The sequence below is a fragment of the Capra hircus genome, chromosome 9 (genome assembly GCF_001704415.2).
Source record: "Capra hircus breed San Clemente chromosome 9, ASM170441v1, whole genome shotgun sequence".
Classification (NCBI taxonomy): Eukaryota; Metazoa; Chordata; class Mammalia; order Artiodactyla; family Bovidae; genus Capra; species Capra hircus.
In genome coordinates this window covers 84,272,195-84,290,021 of record NC_030816.1, presented here as the reverse complement: position 1 = coordinate 84,290,021, position 17,827 = coordinate 84,272,195, and the positions used below count along the sequence as shown (strand labels likewise).

The 17,827-nt window shown below is 47.2% G+C and overlaps 1 protein-coding gene across 1 annotated transcript in view; it reads left to right on the top strand.

The window, feature by feature from the left end:
* Positions 1–13,823, top strand: part of PARK2 (parkin RBR E3 ubiquitin protein ligase) — a 1,213,425-nt gene extending 1,199,602 nt beyond the window's left edge. Inside the window, exons 11-12 of the mRNA XM_018053444.1 lie at positions 4,568–4,685; positions 11,230–13,823. Of these exons, the coding sequence (XP_017908933.1) occupies positions 4,568–4,685; positions 11,230–11,342 (231 nt within the window). The 3' untranslated portion in view covers positions 11,343–13,823. The remainder of the gene's footprint in view (positions 1–4,567; positions 4,686–11,229) is intronic.

Genomic DNA, 17,827 nt, shown 5'->3' with positions numbered 1-17,827 from the left:
AAGACCCAGTGCAGCCAAAATAAAAATAACGAATTAAACTTTAAAAGCACTGGCTGCATACCAGGTCTAAACATTAAAAAGCAAAACCAGCAAGCTCCGACTGTTTAGCACAGGGAACTATATTCAATATATTTGATAAACCATAATGGAAAAGAATATGGAAAGAAAATATATGTGTATCTGAGCCCAGCTTTCTTTATAGTCCAACTCTCACATCCATACATGACCACTGGAAAAACCATAGCTTTGACTAGACGGACCTTTGTTGGCAAAGTAATGTCTCTGCTTTTTAATATGCTGTCTAGGTCGGTCATAACTTTTCTTCCAAAGAGTAAGCGTCTTTTAATTTCATGGCTGCGGTCACCATCTGCAGTGATTCTTAAACTACAGTTGATTTATAATATTGTGTTAGTTTCAGGTGTACAGCTGAAAATGACTGAGTTATGCATATATCAGTTGTGTGGTGAGTCTCTCAGCCGTGTCTGATTCTTGTGACTCCAGCCCTCCAGGCTCCTCTGTCCATGGGATTTCCCAGGCAAGAATACTGGAGTGGCTTGCTATTTCCTCTTCCAGGGGATCTTCCCGACCCAGGGATAAAGCCTGTGTCTCCTGCATGTCCTACACTGGCAGGTGGATTCTTTACCACTGAGCCATGGGGGAATCCTTCAGTACATACGCGCGCGTGCGTGTGCGTGTGCGTGTGCGTGTGTGTGTGTGTGTGTGTGTGTGGACACATATTCTTTTTCAGATTCTTTTCCGTTATAGGCTATTATAAGAGATTGAATATCGTTCTCTGCATTATACAGTAAATCTCTGTTGCTTATCTATTTTATACATGGCAGGTGTATCTGCCAACCCCTCCCCGCCCCTCTTTCCCCACTGGTGACCGTAAGCTCGTTCTCTGTGTCTGTGAGTCTGCTTCTCTTTTGTAACTAAGCTCATTCGTCTCGCTAAGCGTATTTATTCTGTGCTCCGCCCCGGTCAATGCCCACGGCCTTTGCGGGCCGGGGTCTGCACTGTTGCGTTTCTGCCACTTTCTCTCGCGGCAGCTTGTTTTCTCCTGTATTTGCTGACTTTTTTTTTTAATTGTGATCCCAGGTTTCTTGGAATTTTATTTGTGTTTTTGTTTGTTTGTTTGTTGAGGTTTGGCTTTTTAAAAGAGCATTACTCTACAGAAAATATGTTTGCTTCAGCTAGGTTCTTGGCTATACTGTCAAATCAACTTTTTGGCATGAGGCTCTTTTAAAGCTTCATCAGGTGGTATGAATTCTTTTCACAGATTTCTGTGCATGGGGCTTGTGTGCATGTGTGTAAGCAAAGTAATGGGAAGATCCACCTTCCGTCTTGCTCTGGCCCAGGTTCCACCTCTGCTTGTAAAGACCAAGCCCTGGGCACCCTGGGACTAGGCAAACCGCCCCACTTGCTAACATCAGATTCCTCCCTCCCTAAACCAGCAGAATTTTCTCTTTCTCATCCTGAGCTTCAGGGATTTTCCTGACGTTCCCATCAAATCAACCATCTACTTAGCAAAGGCGTCTCTTGCTTGCCTGTTGATTCATCCAGCACCTTCAGGTGTATACAGTTGGGAGCAATTACGTTTAGCGTGCAGTGCCCCAGATTGCTGAAAAGCGGCATTTTCAACTTAGTCTTCGGTCAGTGACATTATAAATTTCTCTGATCTTTATGGCCCTAGTAAGCAATTTTAAACCATCACTACAGTATTACAAGCTCCTGGACCTTAACAGGAAAAAAAAAAAAAGCTAGAGACGTAGGGTCAGGGAAGACACGTACTTGAGATACAAACCTACTTATTAAATCTTGTGACATTCTCATTCATCACAGCTTTATCACTGGGCTGTTGGCCAGGAATAGTCTTTACATTGTCCCAGAGCCAAAGGAAGTCCTCTGTGACCTGCGGTTGCTTCTTCGTGTTATACTGACTCTGCTTTATTCTAACTATTTGAAAATCACGTGACACCCTCTGAGTTATAAAGGACGTTTGCCTTTGTGAAGAGAAGAGCTGATGAAGAGAAAGGAATTGGTCTCGCCTCGATGACCACCATCAGGGATATGCCCTTCTTGGCTCACAGGGTTCGATTCCAGACGACTGTCAAGTTGGCACCTTCATGGGATGCGTCATTTGTTGGTTGACTCAGCTAAAATGTACTGAGTGCCCACTGGGTGCAGGCCACTGTGCCAGACAGACACTGGAGAGGTGAGGAAGACACAGCCATGACCTTGGCCTTGGATGAACTCACTTTCTGTTGGAAGTAACAGAAACATAAATACTCATTACCACGAAACCATTAAATGCTGCATCTGAGATGTAAAGACATCTAAGTGTGGTTATTGTTAAGTCGATGAGTCATATCCGAGTCTTTACGACCCCATGGGCTGTAGCCCGCCAGGCTCCTCTGTACATGGGATTCTCCAGGCAAGAGTACTGGAGTGGGTTGCCAATTCCTTCTCCAGGGGATTTTCCTGATCCAGGGAATGAATCTGTGACTCCTGCTTGGCATGCTGATTCTTTACTGCTGAGCCACCAGGGAAGCCCACTTACTTCCCAGTACTTCATTCTTAAAAGACTGAAAACTCAAATATTTCAAAAATATGTAGACTCTGATGATGACATGATACCAGTTGGATTGGTGTCTGGGGTGAAGGATCCACTCGCCAGATTCCGTGCCTGACCCAGGTCCCTCCCTGGATGGTGGTTTCAGGGGACGGCTGCTGTACTTACTGAGGCAGACATTTCTGACCACAGCCCTCCCACCCTCTGGCCTTCACTGTCTTCACTCTCACCATGTAGAAAACCTGCCAAGAGGCAGCGGTGCTGGGCGGAGTTTGATCCTCAAAGCGCAAGGCTCTGGGCCAGAGAATCTCTGGTTTGGGTTTCCGTCCTCCAGGTTTCCCAGATCTTTGCATTCAGTCGCCCCGGTACTGTTTTATACCAGCATCCTGACACCCAGCCCTCGGCTTTTTTACTACTCAGAAGCTTCCTTGGTTTGATATCTGCCTGTCTTCTCCAGGTTACCATGAGGATCCACTGAAATGAGGAAATCAAAGTGCAAAAAAATAATGTGCTGTAAATCTATAAAGCTTTATCAGTGTTATTATTAGAGTAATATCGGAGTGTTAGAGCATTTTGTATTATACGGTTTCTTTACTAACTTATATTTAAGTCATTTTTTAGTAGTGTCCTAACCTAAAAATGGGCTTCCCACCTTCCAGTGCAGGAGATATAAGAGACATGGGTTCGATCCTTGGATCGGGAAGATCCCCTGGAGGAGGGCATAGCAACCCACTCCAGTATTCTTGCCTGGGGAATCCCATGGACAGAGGAGCCTGACAGGCTACAGGCCACAGGTCTGCAAAGAGTCAGATGCCACTGAAGCAACTTAGCCCACAAGCAACCTAAAAATAGGCCTGGGAATGTTTTAAGAGTCATCACAGATTAATAAAATGACTTGCATGTTTGTATTAATTTTAAAGCATAGAAGAAAATTTTTAAATTCCGTAGAGGCCAAGATAGAGGGGTTCTGTTTGGATTACCATTTGAAATATATTTCTAGACCACAGAGTTCTTGTGCTGAATCCAAAAAGTCCCAACTCTTTCGCTGCACGTCTCACTCAACACTGAAGTAAGTGAAGAGATTGTAGTGTGAACAGACTATCTGCAGCGGCGCCTTTGAAATCCCTCCTCCTTTCTGTGGTCTGAGTCAGGGATAAGTCATTCCTCTGACGTGAATGACATTAGCAAGTATTTCTGAGAGCTTGTTGTAGATGCCCAGGTCATTCATAGCATCACTTAATGGGTGTCAGACACTTGTTTTTTCGCTTCTTTAAAGACATTGACCCACTTGATCCTTGGTACAATGCACTAGATAGGTCAATTTCCATCTGAGATGGGAACTTTCAGGGAGCTATGCAGTGTTCCCAAACCCGCCTACCCGGGTAGGGATTTGAACCCAGGCAGCTGGCTCCAAGGCCCCGTCTTGACCTCTGGCTCTTCCTGGCTCCTTTCTGCCATCTCCTCGGTCACATCAGCTTCACCTCCCTCTTCCTGCACCGTCTCATCGGCCACCACATTCCTATCCGGGTACAGGAATTCAAGATAGTAAGGCGTTGAAGAAAGCTGAAAAGCGAAGATCTTGGAGTCACAGAGACTCTCCTACTTATCTGCTTCGGGCAGTGGTTTAACTTGTCTAATCCCCGATGTAAAATTAAACGTAGCCCACACGCCTGATGAAACACCTGACGAGAAGGGTTTCAGGGCCTGTCTCACCCTGCCCGCGTATCAGCACCCGAGAGATGTTGTTTATCACAAGCAGTCAAAACAGCACAAAGGACGAGCTCAGACCACAAAGCCACACGGTCTTTTCTTGGCTTGTAAGCACATGCCAAGAAAACCGTGCCGGGGCCTGTCCACCCCTTGTCGAGTGAGTTTCCCTCCGAGCTTCTTGCCCGACCTCTATGTCTAAGAATTTCCAGGACAGCGTCTCAAGGAACCCGTGTCCAGCCCACTATGAAGATCTGACTGTCTCTTCCCCCTGTCTTCTCTCCCCAGGCCTACAGAGTCGATGAGAAGGCAGCAGAGCAGGCCCGGTGGGAGGAAGCCTCCAAAGAAACAATCAAAAAGACCACCAAGCCCTGTCCCCGCTGCCACGTGCCCGTGGAGAAGAACGGTGAGTCTGGGCTGGCCGAAGAGCGCGGCTGCGGTGGGCTCTTCTCGGAGGGCGGCAGAGAAGTCAGATCTACGAGGCTTGCTAGCTGGGGGGCTCAGCACTGGGGCTTTGGGGCCATCCGGCCAGGGTTTGAATCTCAGCACCCACGTCAAGCTTCTTAACCTCCTAAACCACAAGTCCTCGTCTGTAAAATGGAGATGCTAAACAGAAGCTGCACAACTATAGGATCAGGTGGCAGGACGGATGGCAAATGCTTCCCTGGTGCCTGGTATAGAAAGAGCGCTCAAGAAACACGAACCGCCCTTATATTACTTATTATTAACACTACTGAACTCCCCTGGAGAAGGAAACGGCAACCCACTCCAGTATCCTGGCCTGGAGAATCCCGTGGACAGAGGAGCCTAGCGGAATACAGCCCATAGGGTCGCAAAGAACGGGGCGTGACTAAGTGACTGACATACACAGGGAACTCCCCAGTCTGCCGTTTCCCCAGAGCGCTCTGATGCTGAGGTACTCATCAGCCTGGGGCTGAGAGCTGGCCTGCTGTGAGTGAAACCCCGCCCGCAGCCCCAGGGTGGGCCCTGCAGCCTCTCTTTCCTCTGCTAAGGACTGTAGGGAAAGTCTTTTGTGGGGCTGGAGAAGACTCTTGAGAGTCCCTCGGACTGCAAGGAGATCCAACCAGTCCATCTTAAAGGAGATCAGTCCTGAATGTTTACTGGAAAGACTGGTGCTGAAACTGAAGTTCCAATCCTTTGACCACCTGATGTGAAGAGGTGACTCATTGGAAAAGACCCTGATGCTGGGAGGAATTGAGGGCAGGAAGAGAGGGGACGACAGAGATGAGGGGATGATGAGATGGCTGGATGGCATCTCCGACGTGATGGATATGAATCTGAGCACCCTCTGGGAGATGGTGAGGGACAGGGAAGCCTGGTGTGCTGCGGTCCAGGGGGTGGACAGGACTGAGCCACTGAATGCCACCAACCGAAGACAACCTGAGAGCACCGCAGGTTAAGTCCTAGAATGTATCCACTGAGTCATCGTTATGCCTTCATGATCTGGAATGTTCCTGGGCCTGCAGCGGCCTGGCCCCAACCTGTAAAGAGAAGACAATACCAGAATCAGAGGAAAGAGCCTCCCTGGTCCTCACGGACTGAGCAGGGTTGAGAAAGCAGTCCAGGCCCTTTCACCGGAGAGGAGGCGCAGCGCTGAGAAGCACGGGCCGGTATCCTGTCTCGTGGGTCCTTAAAGGACACAGATGCAACAGTAAGAAACCCCCTCTGCTATTTTCAAAGGTCAGGAACCCTGGCTGTCTATCCCCTGGAGCCCAGAAGGGCACCTGATAAATAAATACACTGGTGAATGTAAAAGGAGCTAGGAACGGAGAGAGACACATACATAGACACTTTTCTAAAATAAGGTAGAGAAAATGAGCTGGAGAAAGACCCTGGGGTTAAGAGACCCTGGTGGACATGATGCCTGAGCCCAGAATGAGGATTGGTGTCACGAGGCAGGCAAGCCTCCAGGCAGCCGGCAGGTGTAAGGGCAGCAAGTGTGAAACGTCCACATAGCGCGTGCAAGAAGCCCAGCTCGTTCCTCTATGAGGACGAGGAGCCTCGGCTGAAGCAGGTGGGTGCGGTGCAGGGCCTTGCGTGACCCAAGGGGCTTGGACTCGATTCTCTAAGGCAGGGCGCCACTCGAGGGCCTGAGGCCGGAAACCCACGGGCTCAGATCTGCCTTGAGTCAGACCACACCTGCACCCCCAGAAGATGGAATCGAAGGCGTCAAGTGCTTCCTGACTGTAGCAACGTTTCCTAATCTGGTTCTTTCTACGAAATATTGTGATGTACCATATACATGGAAAGCACTGATTCACCTAGGCTTTTTTTTTTAATGTTCTACGACCACTTTTAACGTCCACAGAATGTGTATTCACTTTACCGTCTCCAGCTCAGCGTACCCAGGATCCTCGCCATACACACAGATCTGTCGTTTGGAATCCTGATCACAGGCACGAGGTCCGGGGCCACGTGTTACAGAGTATTCTCGGAATCAATACACGAGCGAAAACCTGGGGCACAGACGAGCGTTCTTTAGCGCCGCAGGGACAGGCAAGCTTTCAAAGAACAAGGCAGAGCTAAGTATATTTAAAAAACAAAAAGGGCACAGAACGTATCCTTGAGCGAAAAGTGCTTCTTTGCAATTTTGCATAGTATGATCCTGAAGGATGAAGGGAGAGGTTATGTCTTCTCAAAATTCTGTTTGAATCAACTGGAGATGAATGACTCATGTTTAGAAAGAGTCAGGCAGGGGCCGAAAATCTAACAGACTGAGATTAAGCCAAACTGGATTTAATTTCAAGGAAACCTGATTCTCCCACTGGCTTAGAGGTCACACCTATAGTCTTTTAACCTATGAACTGAAAAGCTGAACCTTTCAGCTAGTTTGTGATAGTCTAAACTGTTCTAAAGGCTATCACTACAGCCTAAACAAACCTAGCCTCTATTAGAAAAGCTAGTTTCCTTTGGAAAATTGTAAAGCTCCATAGAATGTAAAGAATCTTTCATTCGAGTTTTAAAAATTAAAGAAAAAAGAGAAAACATTTTATATATCAGTGGAAAGGGAGAGCGAATCTGTAATTTCTAAGTACTCACCCTAATCAGTGGGATAAATGATCACGTGTTTCTAACACTGAAAGTTATATAAAACTAATATCTTTTTAAAAGCTAGTTTCATGATAGTTTTCTACCTAAATGTTTCATATTTAACTGAATTCCTGAAGAGTAGTTCTTCCTTCAGCAAAGCTGTCATGATCATGAGCATTCTCACCATTTTAAACGCAGGCTAAACCTTTGCACTTACTCCTATAACACCCTTCAACCTCCAGAAGTTCTTTCTTCACTTCTACCAGGTCCATCTCAAACCAGTGAGATCCTGGTTCCATTCCCTGATCAATAAGTGTCTGTTGCCCGTTAAATATGCCTTCAGCTTGTTCCAGAACTTCAGCTCTCTCATTAAATCTGATGGCAGAGTGGCCAGCCCAGGCCATGGTGTTGGCTCTGTACAGTTTGGGCTTTCCATGGTTTGAGCATCAGTCAGGAGACAGCGTTCTCTAAGAAGAAAGCCAGATTTTCTCCATCCAAATATCCACAAATCATTGTGACATCAGGAACTTCCCCACTGGCTCAGACAGTAAAGCATTTGCCTACAATGTGGGAGACCTGGGTTCAATCCCTCGGTTGGGAAGATCTCCTGGAGAAGGAAATGGCAACCCACTCCAGTATTCTTGCCTAGAAAATCCCATGGACAGAGGAACCCGGTAGGCTACAGTCCATGGGGTCTCAAAGAGTTGGATATGACTGAGCAACATTCACTTTTAAGCTGGCAAGATTTTTAGAGTTGGAGTCCCTGACATTTCTCCATTTTATGGGGTCTAAAATATTCCTTCTGTATCACATACCAGGCAGAAAAGAGAGTTAACAAAATGATTGTCATCTCTCCTGTTATTTCCTTTTCTCTTATTCTGCTAAGCCACTGTGAGTCCAGTTTCTATAATAAAATCTCACTTGTTAATGCTAGTGCTCAAGATCCATTAAGATTTTAGTGGAATAGGAAAAATTCTCAAGCTTTCATTCAGCCTCCCTTTAATATTCAGCTAATTTGAATGCATTGCTTAAGCATTCTTTATGATATTCCAGAAAAATTTAAGTGATTATACAGTATTACACTATTATATTATTGAAATCCTAAGTGCACAGTCAGTAAGTATGTGTTGAAAATACTCAACCCGGTAATTGTGTAATCCTATTTGGAAAATATTAAAAGTATCACAGTGAGTTTTTCCCTTATTTTCCACATATGTAAATGCTTAAATGCCCTTTAAAGCCAACCAAAAACAAGTAGAAAAGTAAGGGATTTTAAATGCCCTTCAGTTAGCCTAAAACAAATGCCTTTAGTTACATATTCATAAATATTTTATATTAGTGCAAGTTCTCATGCCAAGCTTTTAATATAAAAATGAGACAGCCCTGAAGCAATTATTTGGAAAATTTGGCAAGGAAAAAAAATGGCTTAACAAGATAATTGGTAAAATTAAATAATGGAGCACATTCGATGCTAAGTGAGATTCAAGCAAAGAAGATTCAAACCACGTCTGCCTGGATTGTCTGGGAGATTCGCTCACAAACAGTTCTGTACATACAATTTTATACAAATAACTTTCCTTTCACGTCACAGCAGACTTGCTGTCTGATCCCCAGAAGCAAACAGAGAATGCAGTTAGCAAATTGGGGAGGTGGGGAAATCCCAAAATAAGTCCCCAAATAAGGGACTTTTCATTTCGTACTGGAAACGCCCTGCTTCCTGAATGAAGGAACGTTGAAATCGCACAGATCTCGGCTAAAGCTCTGGCTTCACACTGTTTGTTTATTTTTGGCTGTGCCGGGTCTTCCTTGCTGCCGCTGCTCTTTTCTCCAGTTGCCAAGAGCGGAGGCTCCGCTCTAGCTGCGGGGCTTTTCACCGCAGTGGCTTCTCCCCGCGCAGCGCCCCGGCTCCAGGATGCATGGGCTTCACGGCTCGTGGGCCACAGAGCACAGGCTCGGTCAGTGGTCGTGTCACACCGGCTCAGCTGCCCCGTGGCATGCGGGGTCTTCCTGGATCAGGAATCGAAACCACGCCTCCTGCGAACAGGAGGAAACCGTGAACCCTGCAGGCAGATTCTTTACCCCTGAGCCAGCAGGGAAGCCCTGCCTATACACTTAAAAGTACTCAACCTTGAGAAAATTGTGCAACAGGCAATCCCCTTAGTCTCACAAGGTGCTTCTGAGGGGTAAATGACGTAACTCATTAGTTTCTCACTGCCCTCATCTTGGGGGTTTCCCTGGTAACTCGGGTGGTAACGAATGCGCCTGCAATGCAAAGTACATCATGCCAAATGCTGAGCTGCAGGAAGCACAAGCTGCAATCAAGATTGCTGGGAGAAATATCAACAACCTCAGATATGCAGGTGATACCACTCTAATGGCAGAAAATGAAGAGGAACTAAAGAGCCTCTTGATGAGGGTGAAAAAGGAGAGTAAAAAAAGCTGGCTTAAAACTCAGCATTCAAAAAGCTAAGATCATGGCATCTGGTCCCATCACTTCATGGCAAATAGATAGGGAAAAAGTGAAAACAGTGGCAGATTTTGTTTTCTTGGGCTCCAAAATCACTGTAGATGGTGATTGCAGCCATGAAATTAAAAGACACTTGCTCCTTGGAAGAAAAGCTATGACCAACCTAGACAGCATATTAAAAAGCAGAGACATCACTTTCCTGATAAAAGTTCACATAGTCAAACCTATGATTTTTCCAGTAGTTATGTATGGATGTGAGAGCTGGACTATAAAGAAGGCTGAGTGCCAAAGAATTGATGCTTTCAAACTGTGGTGTTAGAAAAGACTCTTGAAATTCCTTTGGACTGCAAGGAGATCAAACCAGTCAATCCTAAGGGAAATCAACCCACTGGAAGGACTGATGCTGAAGCTGAAGCTCCAATACGTTGGCCACCTGATGGGAAGAGCCAACTTATTGGAAAAGACCCTGATGCTGGGAAAGATTGAGGGCAGCAGGAGAGGGGGTGATAAAGAGTGAGATGGTTAGATGGTATCACTGACTCAATGGGCATGACATTGAGCAAACTCTGGGAGATAGTGAAGGACAGGGAGGCCTGGCATGCTGCAGTCTATGGGGTCACAGAGAGTCAGACACAACTTAGCGACTGAACAACAACAATCCTCATCTTAAATAAAATTTTGAATAGCACAAAGGACCGTATTCAGTATTACATGCTTTTAAAACAACTGTCCCAACTCCTGTATTATGAATTTTTTCAAGCCAAGTAACACTGAAGAAGTGATTTAAAATTACTCATGGTATATATTAACATTATTATATATTAAATTGCAAAATACATTATTGTATACTTAAAATATTAAATTTACTATATATTTAATTAAGGAATTGACCCCTGGCTGTGAAACACAAAGCATTTGTCTTTAAAACCCATCTCAAGAGAAGTCAGTAAAGTCAGATTTACAAATAAAGTTTGTCCTTGATGAAAGTGGCATGCTTCGATCTCAATCATTTCTTTTCTTAAAAAACATTCATCTTTATTTTGGCTGTGCTGGGTCTCAGTTGCAACACATGGGAATTTTAGTCGTGGAACGTGGGATCTGGTTCCCTGTCCAAGGATGGAACCCAGGCTCCCTCCATTGGGAAGCATGGAATCTTAGCCACTGGACAACCAGGGAAGTCCTCATTTTAAAAAAAAATGTATTGTCGTATAATTGATTTACAATGTTGGGTTAGTTTCAGGGGCTAAGTGAACCCGTCTGCTCCAGATTCTTTTCCCATATGGGTTATTCACTCCGTTCTTCATGAAGGTCAGATGTTCAGACTCTGCCCTTCCGTTGCTTGCGGTGATTCCACGGGAAGTCATCTGCGGGCACGCGGGCGGGTGTGGGAGTGTCGCCCAGGCGCTCACCCGTGTCCCCTCTCTGCCCGCAGGAGGATGCATGCATATGAAGTGCCCGCAGCCCCAGTGCCAGCTCCAGTGGTGTTGGAACTGCGGCTGCGAGTGGAACCGCGCCTGCATGGGGGACCACTGGTTCGACGTGTAGCTGGAACAGCGGCCGCGCAGGCGCACTCAGCCGCCATCCTGCTGGGAAGTACACGGCGCCCTACTATCTTCTGCTTATTCCTCTCTCTACACACACACACACACACACACACACACGCACGCACGCACGCACGCACGTTTCCAGTTCTTTCCAAAACCACCAAAGCAAAGTTACCGGAGAAGCTCCCAGGATCCCCGTCTCCGGGCCCCTGAGAAACAGCGAAGCCAGTGATGAGTCCCGCAGGAAGTATTCTCAAGCCCCGAAAATACACTCACAGTCAGAGCACAGAGGACGGTGCGGTTCCCCGTCTGTGTGCGCTGTCATTCTTGATTGAATTCAAGTCAGACTGGATAAGTACATAAAGACGGATTTCTCAATTACCTGCCTTTTACCTTCAGCAAATACTGGGAAGAAGCCTTTGGTGGGGTGGGGAATGATTTCGAGGGACTATTACCTGTGGTTCTCTGTAAGACTGCAGTGGATTCTGAGAACTTCATGCCCGGCTTAAATAGCAACGGACTTATTTAAATCTTCAGGAAGCATGTGTTCCCAAAGAGCCACAGGCAGTAGTCAAAACTGTGTGTTTATCCCCAAGAATTCTATATTTATATCTTGCATTAATGAAACATCAACTCTGCATGAATCAGCTTGTCAACTAAGTGAGAAATTATGAAAGTTAATCTGAACATTGAATGCTCAAAATGGATGTATTTGAACATTCACTCCATTTAACTCTCGGCAACTTTAGAAGTTGTTTTTCTGAAAACATTACAAAATCTAGAATTTGACTTTAAGCACTCATTTTGAGCGTGAAAAATAAGCTCATACGTCTGGCTTCACTGTACATATGACAAGGGGCCTCTAAAGGAGACACTGTTAGAAATCAGTTCAGTGATGATTCTCAGTGTTAATAAACACGCAGTTTATTAAAGCAGAATCTCTAAAGAAGGAACCTTTCCAGCCCGTCAGAATGAAACCAGGCAGATCAGAAGGGTCATGCTCTTTCTATCTGCCTGGACAACTTTAATCACACTGTTTTATATCAGAGTATATTTTCTTCTGGATCTCTTTCAGATCTGATTCAAATTGCAGTTGTCAAAGCAATAAGACGCACAGGGAAACTGCAACAACAAAAGTGCCTAGAAAGGATAAGGGGGTCACTGCGGACGAATTGTGATGTGGAATCAAAATACAACATAAGTGTAATTAACCAGGTTCAGGGCAACCCGCACGGGGGCTCTGCCCACCCAGTGGGTTACTCAGAGTTCTTTTCTCTGCGACTGTAAACTCACAGGAGAGTTTTTCCTCACGTTAGCACAGCTTGAATGGGATTGCTGATCAAGTTTTCATCTTTGTTTTATGTGTCATTCGCAGTGCATCAAAGAGAGACGCATTTTCGCTGAATGCCACCAGCCTCCCTCTCCGTGGCACAGTGTGCGGGTGGAACAGTCTCACCGCTGCCTTTTGTTCTCATGGTCCACCTTCTCGGGAAGGTGGTGACGGTCCCTGAGGGTGTGATGACTCTCCTGTGAGCACAGGGCTTCTTTCGGATAGATTTGGAGACCGGTAGCCAGCCTCATCTTTGTAGACATAGCACCAGAAATCCTTGCTGGAGGGAGAGGGCGGGGAAACCTCAGCAAGCTCCCGCAGATGTCCTGTGCCCCCTGTCCCTAAGCGTCCATCCAGGGACTGTCCCACCCCACTCCCTCCTGCGGAGGTCCTGAACCTGGAAAGTGATTGGCGGGAGACAGCCCCATCAGTGGGAAAGGAGTCAGGTAGCTTCACTCTGTTGATCCAGCCTCTGCATCATGGCCCCAAGGCTGCTGGCTCCTGTCAGGGTCCCTATGGGTAGTACAGAGATGATGCAGAGCTGGTGTCTCGAGTGAGAAAAAGGCAGGGCACCGGGCTTGAGCCACCCTTGCGGTTGGCTGGCATCAGGGCTCAGCCTAGAACCCACTGGGGGCCCTCCTGCGCGTTACCAGTGGTCCCAGCGGCTCCTTACTCCGACCCCGCAGGACAGTCAGGTGGCTCCCTCTGTCGTGGGGAGCTCCCAGCATTTCATACCCTCCATGGGTCTGAGGTTTAATGATGCTGATGTTATTGCCTGCTCCCCGATTTGCATGGTTTGTTGGGGGTGCCAAGCTGAGCAAGGTTTGCTCCCTCTTGTTCTGGCAGTAGAAGCTCTAGGTCTCTGCTCTTTTCCTGATAGTAGCCTTCTTTTTTTCTTTTTCAAAATAGCATAAATTGATTCTTAAAACAAGTTAAAGGATAAACAGCCACTGTGAATGAGGCTGAATCACAAACCACTATAAATGAACATGTCTGAGCACTGAACGGTGTCACAAAAATCTGAATCTAGCAAAAGAAAAGAAATAAAGTCTTTGCAGAAGAGTCTTTATTTTTTTCTAAGTTGTGTAAGGAAATACTCGGCAACAATTGTCTAAGGTCGTACTCAAATTGTCAATAAAAGAATCAAAAGAGCGTCTGAGTCCATCTTTGAGGATACGTTGTCCATAAATGCTGAAGGCGGGGAAGGGTAGCCCAGGGTGTGTCTCTCGTGGCCGGAAAGGGTTGCCGAGTGCGCCCGTGGCCATCCTGGTCTCCACTCCGAGCTCCTGACTCGTTCTGGTGGTTTGTGTTCTTTCTAAAGATTGACTTGTTTAGTTCCCTTTGTGCAGTGCTCATCATTGTCGCTGCGCTCTGGCTTTCTCCAGCTGCGGGGGGGAGGGTGCGCTGCTCTTCCTTGCAGTGGGCAGGCTTCTGGTTGCGTGGCTTTGTTGCGAAGGGCTTCAGTCGCTGCGGCACGTCTGTTCAGCAGCTGCAGTTCCCGGGCTCCAGAGCACGGGCTCAGGGCTCGCGGCGCACACCTTTAGTTGCTCCGTGACATGTAGGGTCTTCTCAGACCGGGGATCCAACCGGTGTCTCTTGCATTGCAAGGTGGATTCTTAAACCAAAGTGGACCACCAGGGAAGCTTCCTGGTTGTTTTTAAAACTGGGTACTAGCTTCAGTGCCTTCAAAATTCAACAGGTCTCTTCAGGAAGGAGGGGGAGGGAAGGACTGGGAGTTCGGAGTTAGCCGATGCAATCTAGCATAAGTAGCATGGGTAAACAAGGGCCTACTGTGAGCACAAGGAACTGTATTCAGCATCCTGCAACCTACTGGAAAAGAACATGAAACAGGATATGTGTATAGCTGAGCCACTTTTCTGTACCGCAGAAGTTAACACTACGTGGTGAGCGCTAGTCGCTCAGTTGTGTCCGACTCTTTGCGACCCCTCCAGGCTCCTCTATCCATGGAATTCTCCAGGCAAGAATACTGGAGTTCACTGCCATAAGCAGCTGGTAGATTTTTTAAGTTAATGTATTGAAACATGGTTGATTTACACAGTAAATCAACTGTGTTTCGATAAATTTTAAAATATGTTTCAATAAATTTTTAAATAACCCAACTCTATTTCAATAAATCTTTAAGTAAATCAACTGAATTTCAATAAATTTTTTAAAATTTTTGACAGGGCTCTAAAAAGCAAACTATAACTTTAAAAATCTAGCAGTTACTTTCCTGCTTTCTCAGCAGTTTTCTAAGTAAATGCTTAAGGCAAGTGTGAGTTGGAAAAGCCCGCAGGACTCTGTCTGTGCGGCCCTCCAGGGGCGTGGTGACTTCGCGCTGCCCTCGGCGTGGGTGTGCGGCGCTGCGTTTCTTGGATGCTGTGTCGGTGGCTGCCCATTGTTCACTTCACAAGGGGTCCGTGTCTGAGTGAGGCGGACATTCCTGGGGCTCTCCTACATATTTGGGGCAAGCGGCAGACCCTGAGTTCCCCTGGGGGCCAAACCCCGCAGGAAATGCTCTGAGGAAACACCGCCTTTCTAGGAAGAAAGGCAGAAAAAGCTGGGGAGAGGGGGGAGCGACTCCACTGCCTCCCTGTGTGTGAACCTTGGGGTAACAGCAGCCACCTTGAGGGGCTGGTATGAGGACTGCATGAACTGATGCACATAAAGCCCCCAGGACGGGACCTCGAACCTGGGAGACACTCAGTACATGTTCCTTGCTATTATTAATAGACGAACCGGTCACTGAGCCCTCTGGCCCCACCCCAAACAAGCCGAAAGCACAGAACCAATGCAAGTCAACTGCAGATGTGGTCAAGGTAGGGGTGTGTGTCCAGTCCCGGAGCTAGGGATTTTGCAGTGACAGACAGGCGGTGGGTTTCAGTGTCGGATTAACCAAGGCCCCAGAAATGTCCCTACAGAGGCAAGTTGCCAGCTGTGTCTGAAAAGGCTTGAAGGGACAAGACCCGGCTCTCGTGCAGGGCCTCCAGCGTGGACAGCAGAGAGCCGACACTGGGTGGAAGTGAGCACGCGTAGATGTGAGTGTGAGCCAGCAGATGCGGTGTGTGGGTGCACGCCTCCCACCCCCAGTCACCCTCGCCAGGCCACTCCTGCACCACGGAGAGGATCCATGTCAGCTTCGAAAAGAAAACCCTGTCTCGAAACAATGCTGGGCCTGTCTTCAGATCACCCACTGTGAGTAAACTGTCCAACCGCAAATATTTAAGAACTTTCACTGCAGTCTGAACAATCATGTGGAACGAGGCAGGGAGTGTTTTCAGGGACGATCCATTTGGCACTCAGTAGCTCTGGCTCGATGGGAACTCGGTGTTCCTGATCTCATCCTCTGATCAGTAGGCTGAGAATCACCTTTGTCACTGCGTGCGGACATGTCTGGACCCCAGAAGACAAGACTCATTGTAACCCAACTTATGAGAGAATGAGGTACAGAAGCTAGAGTGTCCATTTACAATTTATGTCTGCAATGAGAAGCTCGCCTCTTGATTTTCCATCTGCCTGGAATAACTTCATTACAGCCCTGCCCTCCCAGCTTTGCCTGGTCAACCCTAGGTCTCCATGTAATCCGCTTCTCTCGGAGCCCTTCTCCTGGTCTGCATGAAGGGCCATTTCTCTGCATTTTCAGAGCTCCGCTGCTTCCTGAGTCACAGCTGTGTGGTGCTTTTGCCAACACAAACAAATCCCCCAGTTCTTCAGACACCGCTGGGTGTCCAACAAGTCAGTTCAATTCTGACACTAACCACCCAGCCTACATGTCAGAATCCACAGGTTAAAGGCTCAGCCTCCCAACACCGCCTCCAACTCTGATCCCAGTCACACGTCACAGGTTGCCACTTTTACTTCGACCAACTGGCTACAAATCAGGGGTTTCTGGGCCCACCCCTCAATAACTCCCTGGAATGGCTCCTGGAAGCCAGGAAGCTGCTTCACCCACTATTTGCTGTTGTTTAGTCACTCTGTCATGTCCAACTCTTTGCGACCCCGTGGACTGCAGCCCATCAGGGCCTTCTGTCCATGGGATTCTCCAGGCAAGAACACTGGAGTGGGTTGCCATTTCCTTCTCCAGAGGGTTGAACCAGGTCTCCTGCATCGGCGGCTGCTGCTGCTGCAAAGTCACTTCAGTCGTGTCCGACTCTGTGAGACCCCATAGACGGCAGCCCACCAGGCTCCCCCATCCTTGGGATTCTCCAGGCAAGAACACTGGAGTGGGTTTCCATTTCCTTCTCCAATGCATGAAAGTGAAAAGTGAAAGTGAAGTGAAGTCGCTCAGTCGTGTCCGCAGGCAGATTCCTTGCTGCTGAGCCAGCAGAGAAGCCCCCACTACTGGTTTGTTATAAGGAATTCAAATCCAAGAACAGCCATTAGAAGAGCTGCGTTGGGCAGGGATGGGATAGGGTGTGCAGAGCGTCCATGCCCTCCGTGGATACATCACCTTCCTCGTTCCTCAATGTGTTTGCTAACTGGGAAGATCTCTGAACCCACTTCTTTAGGGTTTTTTAGTGGAAGCTTCCTTAAGTAGACACGACTGGTTAGATCATGGGCCATTAGCAGTTTACCCAGCCTCCCACCTCCCTCCCATCCTTAGAAATCTCAGGTTGGGGCTTAAAGTTCCAATCCTCTAAGGTGCCCTGACTTTCCTGCTAGGCAAGTCCCCACCCTGAAACTGTCTAGGGCCAACCATGGTCAATCTCATTAGCATACACATCACTTTGGAGATTCCAAAGGTTTTAGGAGTCATGTGCCAGGAACCCAAGATTAACTATTGTTAATATTAATTCATATTTATTATCATGTATTCATATTCATGGATTTCCCAGGTGGCTCAGTGATAAACAACCTGCCTACCAAGCCAAAGACATGGATTCTATCCAGGGAGGATCCCTGAGGAAGAAATGGCAACAGAAAAGGAGGAAATGACAACCCACTCCAGCATTGTTGCCTAGGAAATCCCAAGGATTTCCAAGAGGAGCCTGGCAGGTCCTGGTGTCACAAAGAATCACACAGACTGAACAACAGAACAAATTCATATGCATATTTCACAACAGCATTTAATGCATAAAACTTTACTCACATGTTTATTTATCTCAGTCCCCCTAGGAGCAGAGAAGGAGAAAATAACTATTGTACCTGCCTTTGTA